The sequence below is a fragment of the Lissotriton helveticus genome, chromosome 1_1 (assembly GCF_964261635.1).
Source record: "Lissotriton helveticus chromosome 1_1, aLisHel1.1, whole genome shotgun sequence".
NCBI lineage: Eukaryota > Metazoa > Chordata > Amphibia > Caudata > Salamandridae > Lissotriton > Lissotriton helveticus.
The window spans coordinates 379,145,500-379,161,632 of record NC_136057.1 but is presented as its reverse complement, the minus strand read 5'-3'; the positions used below and the strand labels follow the sequence as shown (position 1 = coordinate 379,161,632).

The window sequence follows — 16,133 nt, the reverse complement described above, 5'->3', positions numbered from 1 at the left end:
CAGTCTTTCTGCCCCCCATGGGACAGCGGCCCCTGATCTGCCGCAGAAATCCCACTAGGCACCAGCAATTACGTGGATTTTTTATGGGGGCGGCTGCCCAGAAAGGGCATACAAATACCCCCACCCCCAAAAGTAGCTACAGTCTTCCTGCCTATCGAGGCACTCCCCACCCCACTGATTCCCTCCCCAGTGTAGGAGAAAGCCGACTAGGCCAGATTTGGTTTTAGCAATGTGCCTACCTGTAGATTGTGGGCCCAGCACAGCAGGCACATAGGGAAAGCTGTGAAATGCGTGGGTTTGGTCAGTTTCCCAAAATGGCCACCGAGGCCGGGGCAAAAACCCAGGATAACCCCCTTGCAAAGCCAGGTTGTTTTGTGATAGGTAATTTTGATGTCTTCTCAATATATTTTAGGCCCTTGCCTGTCATGGGTACTTGACGCATCCACGCAAGTGAGCTACCATTTTTATCGGGAGACCTAGGGGAACGGTGAGTGGTAGGACATTTGTGGATCCATGCAGATTCCAGAACTTTCCACCACAGAAATGTGAGGAACATTTTTTTTTTACAAAGTTTGAGGTTTGCAAGGGATTCTGGGTAAAAGAACCCAGTGAGAGCCAGACAAGTCACCCCATCCTGTATACCCTTGGGTGTATAGTTTTAAAAAATGTATAGGTTTGCTAGGTTTTACTAGGATCTGGCAAAGCTAGGGTTCAAAATCTACAGCTAGGCACTTTACAAAAAATGGGTCAGTTTCACTGTGAAAATGTGGTGTATCCACGTTGCCTTTTGGGGCATTTCCTGTCACGTGCACTAGGCCTACTCGCAAAAGCACACAGATTCCAGAACCATCCACCACAGAAATTTGAAAAAAATTTGTTTTTTCTTTACAAAGTTTGAGGTTTGCAGGTTAAGAGAACCTGGTGAGAGCCAGACAAGTCACCCATCCTGTATTTCCTCTTGGTGTCTAGTTTTTAAAAATGTATAGGTTTGCTGGGTTTCCTTATGTGTCGGCAGAGCTAGGGTTCAATATCTACAGCAAGTTTTCACTGTGAAAATATGGTGTTCCCAAGTTGGGTTTTTGGCTGTTTCCTGTCGCGGCCACTAGGCCTACCCACACAAGTAAGGTACCATTTTTATCGGAAGACTTGGGGTAACACAGAATTCTAGAGCAACTGTTATTACCTATTGACTTTTGATGCATGTTTGCCTTGCAAATGAAAGACAATGTGTAAAAAAGAAGTTACTATGAAAAATGTCCTATGATTCTCATTCTAATATGGGTACTCACAATTTCGTAAATGTGCAAATAGCTACTGTTCCAAAATATTGTGTTCCAATTTCAGAAATACATAGGTGTCTTTCATCCCAGTTTTTTACTATATATATTTTCCCAAATTAATTGCTATATACCCATTACATAACAAAAAAACATAGAAAGATGCTGCTCAGTTATTGGCTCTGGGTTCGTCTGGTTCTTGGTGAACCTACAAGTCCTATATATCCCCACAACCAGAAAGGTCCATAGGATGTACTTGTATATTGCTTTCAAACATCTGTTATAATTAGAAGTTACAGAGAAAAACGTTGCCACAAATGGCTGTTTTTTTCAACTCATTTTCAATTTTTCCTATTTTCAACTGTTAGTTTCTATAAAGAAACCTTGAAGGATCTACACAAATGACCCATTGCTGAATTCAGAATTACATCTACTTTTCTGAAATGTATAGCTTTCCAGGATCCATTATTGCTTTCATGCCCATTTCTACCATTAACTGCACAAAAAATAGCAAAAATAGGCTATGTCCCAGTAAAATGCTGAAGCTGTGTAAAAATGTTGGTTGCCTGACAAACTTATGTCAGTCCCTGAAAGCTGGGAAAATTGTGATTTCAGCCCCATGAACCCTTTGTTGATACCATTCGCAGGGAAAAAACAGACAGTTTTCATTTGCAGCACTTTTTTCCCATTTTCTTTGGCTAATTTGTGGGTCCCCTCCAAGGGAATCAACAAACTCTGGGTATCTTTAGAATCCTCATGATGTTGGAAGAAAAGGACGCAAATTTGGCGTTGATACCTTATGTTTTCATAAAGTTACAGGGATACAATCAAGACAAAATTTCCCTGCCTGTGAACAGATTCCAGTGTGCTAATAGTCACTGATATGGGTACTGTAATTATCAAACAGTGCCCTTCCAGAAATTGATCCTCAAAAACATTGCATACGGAAAAATGTCAAATGTATTTAATAAATATAATTTACAATTTATATAGAAACACCATAAATATTACACCACAGAATAATAATAATCCAAGCGCATCCTACATCCCACACTCACATTTGTTCAAACAAAACAGAAGCATACCCATTCATACTCATACGTCCTACACAATAAGGATTCAACATTTACAAAATAACAAAATAACAATATATACATGTAAAGAAATCCCCCCACAAATTGAGACAATAGATGATTCCGTATGATCCACAAAAATGGAATATACTTGGGTCAATTACAAAATTAACATATGATGGGGGGAAATACTTACAAGGGCCTAAGCGTGAACTACCCCAAATAGCCAAAAATGGCTTAGCACAGGGGTGAAAGGCCTAGCAGCGAAGGGGTAAAAGATTTACACCACACACAAATAGTAGTTTGAGGTTGCACATACAAACAGTATTCTTCCACACATGTTTTGGGCGTTGGCTCTGTTCCCTAAGTAGTCCTAGTTCCCAGGGCCACTCCACTGGGCACCACCCCAGAAATCTGGTTTTGTGTCTACTACAGGGGGCTCAACTCAGCCACTAAAACTGATGCACAACCTATGCTCCAAGCTGATGAGCTCATAGACTGGTTGGGGGCTGCCAAGTTCCTGATTACTTTTGACCTCACTTCAGGATACTAACAGATTGTCCTAACCGAGGGGGTAAAAGAGAGATCAGCATTCTCCAAACCTCAGAGCCACTTCAAATTGGAGGTATTGCCCTTTGGATGCAAGAATACCCCTGCCACCTTGAAGCTGTTAGTGAATCATGTCCTGAAGAATGGAGGCCTTCACTAATGCTTACCTGGATGAAATAGCTGTCTTTCATAGCATCTGGGAGGACAACCTGTTTCACCTCTAGGCAGTTCTTTAGGCTCTGCAACAGGCAGGTCTGACTATCAAGACCTGCCAGATAGGGCAGGGTTCTGTGCAACACATTGTGGACAGGGGCAAGTTGCAGCTACATCAGGCCAAAATAGAGGTTATTCTGGCCTGGGAGCCTCCCACAACCTAAACAGAAGTGAGGGTCTTCCTGGGCCTCCGTGGATATTACAGAAGGTTTGTCAAGGGGTATAGCACCATTGTTGCCCCCTTGACCTAGCTGATTTCGAATAAGCAGCCAAAGAAGGTGATCTGTACAGAGATCTGTCAGAAAGCCTTTGACACACTCAAACAGGCCATGTGTACAACCCCTGTACTCAAGGCCCCTGACTTTTCTCAGTAATTCATTGTAAAAACTGATGCCTCAGAGCGTGGAGTAGGGGCAGTGCTTTCCCAGCTGAATGAGGGGAGCGTAGACCAACCTATATTCTTCATCCGTAGGTGGTTATTACCCCGGGTGCAGAGGTGGTGTGCTATTGAGTGGGAAGCCTTTTCTATGGTTTGGGCACTGAAGAAGCTGACACCATACCTGTTTGGTACTCATTTCTGGGTTCAGACAGACCCAAGGACCTTCAGGTGGTTCATGCAAATGAGGGATGAGAAACCAAAACTGTTGAGATGGTCTATCTCCTTAAATGGAATGGCCTTTACAGTGGAAAACTGTCCTAGGTCAGACCACACCAATGCTGATGGCTGCAAGGGTTTCCGCCTTAGTGATGCGAACTCCCAGGAGGTTGGATGGTTCTCCATACTTTCAGCTGGTGGGACACATGTTAGACCTGTCAGCCTTAGGGTGGTCTCCCTCCCAAACTTTGTGCATTTTCCTCCATTTTGAATCTTGTTTTAGTTTAACTTAGGACTCTCTGCTCTTTATCAATACTGACCAGTACTGAAGTATTTGTGCTCTCTCCTGAAAAGATGGTAAAATTAGCTTACACCTGATTAACATATTTAATTGACTTTTAAGTCCCTAGTAAAGTAGTATACCATATACCCACGACCAGTAAATTAAATGCTCCTAGTGGACTGCAGCACTTATTTGTGCCACCCTCTTATGTAGCCCCTTAAACATGTCACAGATCTGCCATTGTATGGAGTTTTAAACTGCCCAATCGACTTGGCACTAAAAACCACTTGCCAGCGCAAACCTCCCTTTTTAATACATATTAGTCACTCCTTAGCTCTAAAACCCCATTGCCAAGCATGAAACTCCCTTTTTAATACATATGGGTCACTTCTAAGGTTGACCCTAGGCACCCTATAGGGCAGGGTGCGGTATAATTATAAAGCAGGACATGTACTTTTCAGTTTTATATGTTCTTGTAGTGTAAAAACTCACAAATTTGTTTTTCACTAATGTGAGGCCACTCTCGCCCATAGGATAACATTGGGTTATGGTATTACATTCAATATGCACTAACATTTGATTGGGAACAGTTAAGAAAGTAAAATGTTGGTGTCTGCGGAATTGTACTTTTAAATCCTCTTTATTGGTAAAGCCAGATTTTAAGTAACAATTCTGAAAATACCACTTTTAGAAAGTTGGCGTTTTCTTGTCCTAACCATTTGGTATCTACAGCCTGTTCATGTGTGGCATGACTAGATGTAGTTGGCAGCTGGCCTTTTTCGAATCCTACCAAACATCATCACAATAGACAGACTGGTTGTTGGCAGTATGAGCCATTTCTCTCTTGATGGTGGGGGCAGAGATGCCACCTCCTGCACTTGCACCTCAAAGGCACTGGCTCTGTTCTCACACAAAGGACATCACACAAGCCTATTGTACCTCCAGATAGGCTGGAACCAGGGCAGGGAGGCAAGAAATTCCAGACACCTCTGCTGGGAGAAACTCCAGAAGCTTCTCTCACTTCACAGCTAGCACCAGGCATAAATATTGGACCCTCAGACCAATCTCTTCTGGACCTGTGGACTCTTCCAGGAAGAGGAGCCTAGCTATGAACTCTGTCCTGCTGCCCAAGCCCCGCTTTGCTGACCAAGGACTGCTTTACTGGCCAAGGCCGGCTGTTGCTGTACCGGGACCCTTCTGCAGCAGTAAGCTGCCCTGCTGAAACAAGTCTTCCTGTGTGGATCAAGGAAATCTTCGATGGTCAGTCAGCAGGCCCCCTGTTCAATCCTCAGGGACATAACAGGATTCATCATCATCGAGGCAACACTACGCATCACAACGCAGTTTGCAGCAGCTCACCAATGGCAAGGGCTCAGATCGATACACCTCGTCCTCGACGATGACGGACAAAAGAGCAAGACCTCATAAGTCCCAGTGGCTCCTTTGATGCTGACGCATCTCAGTATTGGCAGATGTATCACAGAGTAAGTCTTTGCAGCCCCAGCGGCTAACTCAACGCAGGACCCTCATTGCAAGTTCCCATCGACGGTTCACCGGCTTTGCTGCTGCCTGACACTTCTCGACACCAAACCTTGTGTCGCAGCTCCCCATTGATAGCTCCTCGATGCTGGCCCGCGCAGCTAAACGCAAGGACTTCACATCTTGATCCCCAGGCCCCAAAGCACTTTGTCAGCGGACGGAACTCAATCTTGTATCTGGACTGCACTTCATCACTGTCGTCATGAACTTGTGACTGCGTCCAGTCTACCACGACCCGATAACCATGGCCGGCCCGTTTTGCTCCTTACCGCTTGATTTCTAAATACCTTTAAAACTCCCTATCTCCTGTTCTACTGTGGGCACAAAGCAATGGCAGATTTAAATGAATGCTCCACGCTGAGGAGCTCATATACTGGTTAGGGGCTGCCCAGTTCCTGAGTACTTTCGACCTCACTTCAGGATACTGGCATATTGTCCTAACTGGTGGGGGGAGAGAGATCAGCATTCTCTACACCCGAGAGCCACTTTGGCTTATGGGGTAATTGTTTGAGAGAGCGATGGTGAGTGTTTTTTAACTCATACAGTAGTTGTATTTGTATTTCTTTATTGTTTTTCGATCTCTCCAACATCTCCCTACCCACATTAGTTTGGGTAGCTCTTTGAAGTTAAGGACAATAGAGTAGTTTCTGGAATTTAATACAAATACTGTTTGTGGGACTGCATAATTTCAGAATCCATAACCTGTTTTTTTCTATTCTATGTAATATCGATACAAATGATTGAAACTTAAAGTGCTAAATGCCATTCAGTGTATTTTGAGTGGCTTGTTAAATGGATGTGCCCGAGATCTACTGCATCAGTATAACTCTTTTTGTGCAGCTGGAATGCTGATGTCTATGTTGTACAGGTTCTGTGACGGAAGCATGCACTGATGATGGCAGTATTTAACATTTCTGCAATGAAAGAGGGAATTATGCATTACGGGTGAAGTGCTATGCTGGATCAACACGTGACAAAAGCTTGCTCTGATACTACCCATGATGCTGGAGGTACCCATGAAGCATCATACAACTTTTAATTCTACAAAAATCAAAATAATTAGTGCTGCCAATGCTTGTTTTTTAATGACCCTGTCGGCTTTTCAGGTAAATGGTAATGACTCTGCACGTGTTCTACTTAATTGGTTTTAGGTCTCTGCCACATGCAGCTCTAGAAGTCTGTTGGCAAGATCTACTGTTTGCAATACATAACTATGCTTAAAGGGGGCTTTGGATCAGCTCCTTGATCACGGCTGGATGGCTTTGCTGTCTATCTCAGTTGTCTGCAATTGATTTGATGGCTTTCCTCTCTATTCTTGTATTAATCCCAACCACGATAATTTCAAACTCACAGTGTTCCGGCTGAATGGTGTACCTGAGGGTTCTTTTCTGTATTTGCTTTTGGGCACTCCAATGGTGTTCATATGTGTTCTTTGCTACCTACCCCTTTTACTTTTTATGCTCTACATCATTTGACTGCGTGATTTTTTTCACAACCCCCACTGCTTCCTTAATGCATTCCGCATCATGCCTTTTTCCACTTCCAATCTCGTGGGATGTGGTTTAATTTATTTATCATTATTATTTCTTTTCTGTGGAGACCTGGCTGCCAGATTCCTTGCTTACTCTTTTCCACTCTCCACACATTCATTTTCTTTATTCAACTTTATTATCTTCATTCAACATTTTAATTTACAGTTCTAAAATGACAGTCCAATATGTTAGTACAGTAAATTAAAAATGGCCATCATGTATCATGATACGTACGTCATGATGCACATGTGCACACTCATATAAACATTATGGTATGTGGCGGCCATTGTGGAACAGTTTTGTCTTCACAGGAAACCCCTTCTAAGAATGTTGACCATGCTTTCGCATTTGTCTTGAAGCATACACTTGCAAAACTATTTTCTTGGCCATTTAAAGCTGAAGCATATGGGCTTTGATAATTGCTTGTTTTTGCTGTTAGGTCTTGCCTAGGCAGCGCTTGTGCTGTCTCTGCGAGGCATGCTGTATTCAGGATTTGGGCATGAAGCTCTGCCCACTTTCCGTCCATTATTTCAATTGGCTCCTGTCACTGTCCTTTGTAAATGGTGGCTTGTCATTGGTCAATAGGCTTTTCAGTCCCTCCATAGTACCACCTTTTCTCTTCTTGTAACCTCCCATGGGAACACCCACTGTTACATGTGTTGTTTCTCTGTAGTTTTGATTACAGACTCCAAGCACTATTTTCTTGAATGACTTTCTCTGGCCTCCCATTCCAGGCAAGACATGCTCTCCCACAACCTCTTTTTTTTTGGTTACCCAGTGTGGCACGCCTTGCCACCTCTGTATTTATTGTAACAAACAAAGTCTTCTTTTTTGTTTTAAAGCACACCAAGACACGCTTGCAATTTAATGGCGGCCGCGCCCCTTTCTTTAGATGCAGCTCACCGCATTACGCTTCATAAACAAATGCTTTTTTTTTTTTAAGGCACCCCATTCTGCACTTTCACTTTAATGGCGGCCGCACCCTTTCTTTAGATGCAGCTAGCAGTATTCAGCTTGATAAACAAAATGCTATTTTTTGTAAAATAGTCCCCATCAGCGAACAACATAGTTTAGTCAAACCTACACATCCCATGAATCTATAAAAAAAATTAAAAACTCCCATCACATGGGAAAATTGTGTTTTACCTCCCCACGCACAACAGTATTTCAATATACAGCGCTTAGAAGGAATCTCTTGGTATGACGGCATGCATAAATGCTTGACAAATTAAGTTCCAGGAAAGCCATGAGTCTTCTACAATACTTTTTCCATTCAGATCATTCTTTGGATAACCAATTTTAAGAAGTCTAATTATCGAAAGAAGGAATGCTTCATGTGTGCACTTTCCTTGTAGAGTAGACACAGGGTCTGCCCATCTCTAAGACCCTATGGAGCTTTAAATATATGTGATTAATGGAGATCCTAATACGTGATTATTTTGCATGATTAGCAGCACAAGATTGTACTGCACTAATGTGATATTTTATCAGTGTTCTCACCTTAGCACTTGGGCAGTGGGTCTCCACCAGTAGTGATGATAGCGACACAAGTTGCATGAACACTTATACCTCTAATTGTGCAACAGAGTTTTATGAGTGATTATCTGCCAATAAGGCAGTGTGTGACAAATTGGTAACCAAGATCTTTTTTGCTTATCGTTTCAGATAGAATATTTAGGGAAGTTTCCTTGATCTGGTTGCATTGGCATGCATTACTTAGAGCATGTGAAATTGTCACAGCTAATTAGCCTACATAAATAGCAGTGGGCTGAGATGAAACATTTACAGATCTTATCTAACTTGGTCCAGAAGAAAGTCAAGCAACCTTTTCAGATGATTACAATGGCTTAAACTCTGCCATCCTTGCTTCTCGTAAACAACGACTAGAAGTACAAACTGCGTGTTTACGCACTGCTTGGAGGTTCCCAAACTCATACATAAAAGGCATTGCCACTTACAATGCCACTAGCTCAAACTCACGCAAATTCTAGACCTAATGCATTGCAAATGCTTGTTTTTTTTTGCTCTCAGAGTCTTTCAAGAAGACGTCTTATCATATTCAAATCAATCTTGTCATGAAGCCTCTTAAAGAAACATAAATGACCCCTCACGCATTTTGACCTCATGAATGTCCTAGCTGGATTTCACCCATCTGTCATGGGCTTGTTGACTCCTGTTTTTATTTCATTGTACTCAAACTTGTAAGCAGGTTTTTCCAAACATCGCTTAAGTGTACAGCTACATTTTATGGTTCGCCTAGTCATCAGCCATAACTCCTTATTTTAAAATGTAGCTAACTTTTCAAAAATCTTCTGAAACATTCATCAAGATAGGTTAAATGCTTTAAAGAAAAAACTGTGACTTAGACAGAAGCATACATTAGCTTTGAACCACAACTGGACTTGCTCTGTAATGCAGTGTGCCGGCAATAGCAAAGCTGCTGATAACGCGTTTTAATATTTATAGAAAACAAACTGAATCGCCTTGGGGAAAAATAAATAACCCTAATAGGATGTGGCCACTATTCAAACAAATCTTAGCCATTTTGCAATATGTGATGCTACACTCAACACTCTTCCTTTCTCACCTATAGAACATAGATCATATTACTGATGCAATCCCTCACTCACCTGAATCTGCCACTTCGGAAATGGGCACACCCTGTTCTTGTGCCATGAATCCTAAAATGGAAAATATGGCAAAACCGGCTACAAAACTGGTACCACTGTTCAGGAAACAAAGAGCAATTGAATCCCTGAGAGAGAGAAAAAAGAATGAGTTAGAAAGTAAAACGGGGTAGTACCGTTGCCAATTAGAATAAGGGAGACATTAGAGAAATAAAGTTTAAGAAACTGAAAATCTGTATTTTTGTTGGTAAAACTAAGCTTAGGAGGTTATGGGGAGAAGCAAGTCTAATGCAAGTTTATATTTTTTCAAACACTGTTTATTGAAGTTGTCACGTTTAGCGACACAACAGAGCATACCACCAACTCTGTACCCACCTCCCGTACTTCCATTTCCCCTTAGATACTTATCATTTTTAACAAATCCAATACACTCTACCGACAGATGTATAAAATAAAAGTATCTGACATGTTGTTTTCTGGCAGCCTTTTTCCATGTAGTATAATGCAGAATGCCAATGCCATGTTGACAAAAGTCGCCTCTCATCCTTGGTCATGCGCCCACTTAGCCATTCCGTTAGCCTGTTTTCCAACTTTTAAGGTGCCACAAGATCAATGTGGGGTCAAGCTGCAGCTGTCCAATCGCTATCTTAGAAGTGAGTAATAGTTGACATTCTCTAGCTGTAATTCTTTCCCATGTAATTGTTTTCATGCCCATAACAGTTACTTTTTGGTCTGCTTGAATTATAACCCAATAATCTGTTTTATTTCCTCTCCTATTGTCTTCCAATAAGTTGACGGTTCTGGGCATGCTTACCGTAAAATTGTAGATGTTTACCTTTGCCACATTGTCTTCAACATCTGTCCGATATTCCTCTAGAAATATTGCCTAATTTACGGGTGGATGATACCAATGTGTCATTATTTCACTATATGTCTCTCTCCTGGGTCGAGCATTTTCCCATTTTCCCACGTGTCTCCAGTTGGGTGCATTTGTCCCTTTTATCTGAAACGTAAAATGTGTCCACACTGCCCTAGTGTCAGCTTTAGGGCGGTGCGACCAGTGCCATCATACCGGGCGCAAAGGTCGAGGGGGCCATTTGAAAAAGAGGCTAGGGAGCGATAAGACCAGTGTGCAGGAATCTTTTTGTGCATTTTTCAGGTGATAATAACAACAGATTTGTGTTATAGTGTAGTAGTTTTGACTCATGCTAACGTAGCATAGAGGGTAAATGTTTCTGCTGCAAAGAGCAACAACATGTAGCATGGACACCACAGATGTTTTGTTTTGTTTCTTTAGCGATAGCTCAGTGGATTACTGCTTTTGTCTCAAACATCCTTCTGTTAAGTGTACTTTATAAGCTCCCATCCTCCTAGTATAGAACAGTGACCTATGAACTGGCATCCAAACGCTCAATCAAACTGCAAGGAATAGGTTTATACCCTAATTTTTTTTCTCAATCTGTCGTCTTTCTAAGGTTGCTAAAATGGATTCCCATTCATAAATACTATTAGTTATTAGTATAGAAAACCCTAATCACTGTGTTATGTTTTATATCCTGAGTTTGGATCACAAAAGTAACACAAGCCTGGTGCAAAGTGTTTTTGGGTATTTATTTCCAGTGCAAATCTTGAATTGTGTTGGAAAGTAGACTTAAAGTAAGGTGGAGTAGCAAAATGCTCTACTTTGCACTACTTTGTGTAATGTGTAGTTAGAACTATGGCATTGAATGGAACCATGTCATAGTTGGATATGTCATGTTGGGGATGCTGTCATGTAAATAAGGAATGGAATGTAAGGGCAGATCGGTGGTTGAAGAGAGAGCAGAAAGGAAGTAAAACGCTGCCCTCTGCCAAATCAAATGAATGTATTTACCTTTTCTTTCTTATTTAGGGTGTTCACTTAGCATTGTTTCAAGGACCTACCCTGGATTGTGCATAGGTACATTGACGTTTCCATGCAACCACTCCTGGATTTCAGTGCTAATCCCTATCTGGTATCACTGGTAGAAAGGGATTTGGATTAGAATATTACACATCCTCAAAGCAGGTGTAACTATTGAACTCACATACAAAGCGGTAAAGTTATAAACCTTATCAAAGCATAGAATTTTCTACTGGAAGGGTACGCTTAAATTTCAAAACCTGATGAGTACCCTTCCAGTACAAAACGTTTGTCACATAGACATCCTTGGACACTAATGGCCAGATGTACAACTGTTTTCAGTGGTTGCAAATGGAGAATCAGGCCATTTGCGACCTCTAAAACAGCTTTAAGGGGGGCCTGGCCAAGATGGTGGCGAGATAGGACGTGTATTCCTATCCCTCTGGCATCGCCGCTTCTCAGCTTTGTATTATCACCCATTCTAGCACCCATCAGTGCTTATCGGCTGGTGTGCCGGCTTGTTAAGATATCCTGATACCAGAGGCTAGCCTCTTTTTCAGACGTCTGTTACCTTGTTCGCTTTTGTGACCTTCCCAGCCCCGGCATCTCTGCGGCGGGCGTGGAGTGGGCTTGTGACCATCATAGACCCCCGGTGCAATCCCACGACGGGAGTGCCTGGCGGAGGACGTAGACATCCTCCTCTCTGCCAGGCTCTTCCCTGGAGGTGGAGAGGAGCTTTGCCATGGCTGGCGCGATCGCGGAGAGGCTCGATCTCTGGATGGCGCAATTTTAAGCTCTCCTGTGGCGGTCTGGCTGGGGTCTGCGGACGATAGCTGCCGGAGGTGAATGAGCCTGGAGGTCCCTAAAGGCCATCTGTAACTATACCTACTGCTTGGGTCCCTGCTGCTGTGTAGTGCCCTCGAGCTGCGGTACAGCTCTGTACAGCGGCTTTGACAGAGACAACGATCCCCCCGGAAGCTCAGAGGTGAGAAGTGGCGCACCAAGAGTGTGGGGTGCGGCCTGCTGAAGCAAGACCAGATCCGTAGGTCTATCTGAGTTGGCCAAGCCTGACAGCATGAACCCGGTGTTGTTGTGAGGCCTGGTACGCTGCTCTCATCTATCATACTGTGACAAGAGGTGTACAGGGCGGAGGTTTCCCGGGGCCAACATGTCGTCGACCAGAGGAAGGAAAGAGAAATGCCTGAAGGACATTCTTTAGAAATCAACAGGACATTCGGCTCCACAACCTGAGGTCGGGGCACCGTCAATGGAAGAAGATGACACGCCGGCGATTAAGGCTTTCATGATTGAGCTCTTCTCGGCTATCAAGGATGACATCCATAAACTACGCTCCCAGCTCTCTGCAGACCTGCAAGAGGTTTGGCGTGATGTTGATGGCATTAGAGAAAGGGTGGCGACCCTGGAGGAGCTTGATCTGAGTAGAGAGGACGACTTACACCAGTTGCAGCAAGAGATGTTACGCCTTTGGGACCAAAACATTGATCTACAAGCCCACGCAGAGGACCTGGAGAACCGCTCCAGACGTAATAATATCCAGATCCAAGCGGTCCCTTGGAAAGGGGAAGGTGATGACCTCTGTGCCTATGTCAGCGCTCTGTTCCTACAGATCCTCGGGGACGAGGAGGTACAGGAGATACAATTGGATCGTGTCCAATGAGTAGGGCTTCCGCGTGGTGCTAAAGCTCCCCCCCAGATATCCTCATCTGCGTTTATGACTTTTAACTGAAGGAACGCATCCCACGTAGGGCTCGAGACCTTAATCCAGTCCAGTTCCGTGGTCACCAACCTACGCTCTTCCAAGATTTGGCGGCCTCCACATTGATTAAGCGCAGAGAATTTAAGCCTATCACCAACCACCTCCAAGAGAAAATATTCCTTATTCCTGGGGCCACTCGTTCCGCCTCATCTTCAAATATCAAGGCAAGTTGTTGCAGATTCAGTCCTTGGAGGAAGCATATGACACATTGGGCCTAGAGAAGACCCCAGCCTTGGCAGGGGGTGTCAAACCACTCCCTCACAGAAGACGTCGCTCCTCTGAATGGCAGGGGGAGATCGCTGCCAAGCCCCACGCCACTAGCCACTAGCAAGTTGGAGAGGGAATCAGCCCTTTCATGAGTGACACAAGTACCAGAGCATCCTGGGACCCCTTCAGTTCACGGGCAAGATTTGCAGGTGACTAGACTGTAAGGGATAACCTTTGCTGTCCTTGATTTATTTGGTCTTGAGTGGGTGCATAGCCTTTCTCCTCCCCACTGCTGCGATAGGTAGGGATCTGGAAATTGCTAGCCTGAATGTTCGAGGGTTAAATAATCCTGTAAAGTGCTCTGCAATACTCTCCCTTTTGGAGAATGCTGATGGTGATATTTGTTTGCTCCAAGATACCCACCTTCTAGCTAAAGATACCAGACGCATGAGCGATAGGCGCTTCCCACAACAATTCTGGTCCTCTGGGCCATCCAAGAAAAATGGTGTGGCGATCCTATTTAGTGTGCGCTCGCAATGCAAAGTAGTTTCCACAGTGGCAGAAGTTAAGGGCAGGTTACTGGCAGTTAGGATACAATGGAGGGATGCACATTGACAATAGGGTCCTTATATGCGCAACGGCACAAGCCCTTCTTGCGCGTCGCCCTGTCCAAGGTTCTTGCCTCTTCTGATATGGCGCTTTTGGTCGGGGGGGGGGCTTAAATGCTGTAATGGATCCGGATCTGGATAGATCTGGGCAGAAGTCACATAAGACTGGGGCACTGTCGCAGGCTGGGAAACAATGGTTGGTTGACTGTGGGTTGTTTGATGTGTGGCGTATTCAGCATCCAAATGAGCGTGATTATACCTACTTTTCGGCGGCGCACAAAACATATGTGCGTCTAGATCACTTTTTAGCCTCCTCATCTCTTCTCCCTAATTTGCACACTGTGGATATCACCCCCCGCTCCCTTTCAGACCATGCCCTCATTTCGGTACTACTCCCAGCACGGTGCTTGTGCTCAACGCCGCTGGGCTGGAGACTTCGCGAATCCCTTCTTCACTCTGAGGTTGTTACTAACCCTGGGCATAGTACTATGCTACGCTAACGGAGCATAAGTAGTTTGTACTAATTCGCACTCCACAAATTGCACGTAGCACAGTACAAAAACTGTGCATAATCACGTAGCGTAGCAGTTAAATCAACAACATCCTCAGATGCTTTGATGAAGCAATTTTACATGCTAAAAAGCATATAACCTGTTCACAAAAGTAAACTTTTTCAATGAAAACATTATGCAATGTGAGAGGTGATGATTTTGGGGTCCCCCCTAACCTAGGGGGAGGACCAAGCAGATGCCTTGACCACAAGAGCATAAACAAAAAGCACATCTTGTTGAACTTCGGTGGTGGTCCCATCCTCTAAGGACCACCCCAAGCACAGGTATTGGCAAAAAAACAATCCCAACCAAAGGCCCTGCTAAACACTCGTGAGGGACATCTAGTAACCACCAGTTGAACTGCAGCTCTTTGTAAAATTATTTTGATATTGGATACTATATAATATTCACTGCCCACTGCTAATCTCATCCCATAATGCTTTGCAGGGCCTGTTTTCAAGGCATCTGCTTGGTACTCCCCCTAGGTTAGGTAGGATCCCAAAACCATCACCTCTCTCACTGCTTGCTAATTTTTCAGTTTCACTTTTGTGAAAGTACTATATGCTCTTTAGCATATAAAGATAGAGATACTTATTTTATCATAACTGGCCCTGTGCAGGATGCCATTTGCAATTATTTCACAGTGCAGACAAGTACACAGTGCCATCAGCTAAGCTACGCAGTACTACGTGTTGTTCAAAGTATACTACGTGAAGCTATGTGTAGTGCTGCTATGCAAACTACGCCCAGGGTTAGTAGTTACCAAGCGGATCCGAGATACTATAGTACATTACCCCTCTGAGAACGACCAGGGTGGTACACCCCTTGCGAGGTGTGGGAGGCTTTGAAGTTGGTGGTGCATGGCGAATTCAACGCGGTTGCAGCGTCATTTGCGCGCCTACACAGAGAGAAACGCCCGGATTTAGAAAAGGAGGTGGGAGAGCTGGAGGCAGTTCGTAAGCAGACGGGGCTCCGGGGGTCTGGAGGGAGTTGGAAAGTCGGCGGCGCATGCTGAAACATCTGGACCTAGATAGGGCTGAGCATGCTCTCCTGAGACTACGGCATACATTCTACCTCAGTGGGGATAAGTGTGGGAAGATGCTAGCGCATATATTACGTATACAAGCCCAGATATCTGCAATCCATTCCATACCGGACCAGAAGGGGGTGGAACACACCACAGATGCCCTTATCGTTGATTCCTTTCGTAATTTTTACCAACGCCTTTATGCGAAGGGTGACACCCTCCTGCATGACCCAGGGTAATACTTGAGCCCCTGCGAGAATTTTCCCTTACTCAAATCTTCGGCTGATAACTTGGATTCAACCATACGCATGGAAGAGGTCACATTGCCGATTTCAAGGTTAAAAGTAGCTAAGTCACCGGGTCCGGATGGCTTCCTGGCTGTGTTTTATAAAA

The 16,133-nt window shown here is 44.0% G+C and overlaps 1 protein-coding gene across 4 annotated transcripts in view; it reads right to left on the bottom strand.

Moving 5' to 3' along the window:
- Positions 1-16,133, bottom strand: part of LOC144809415 (sodium- and chloride-dependent GABA transporter 2-like) — a 944,332-nt gene that overhangs the window by 310,807 nt on the left and 617,392 nt on the right. For all 4 annotated transcript variants that reach the window (XM_078673711.1, XM_078673714.1, XM_078673713.1 and 1 more), the window contains one exon: positions 9,692-9,816. In XM_078673711.1, coding sequence (XP_078529837.1) covers positions 9,692-9,816 — 125 coding nt within the window. The remainder of the gene's footprint in view (positions 1-9,691; positions 9,817-16,133) is intronic.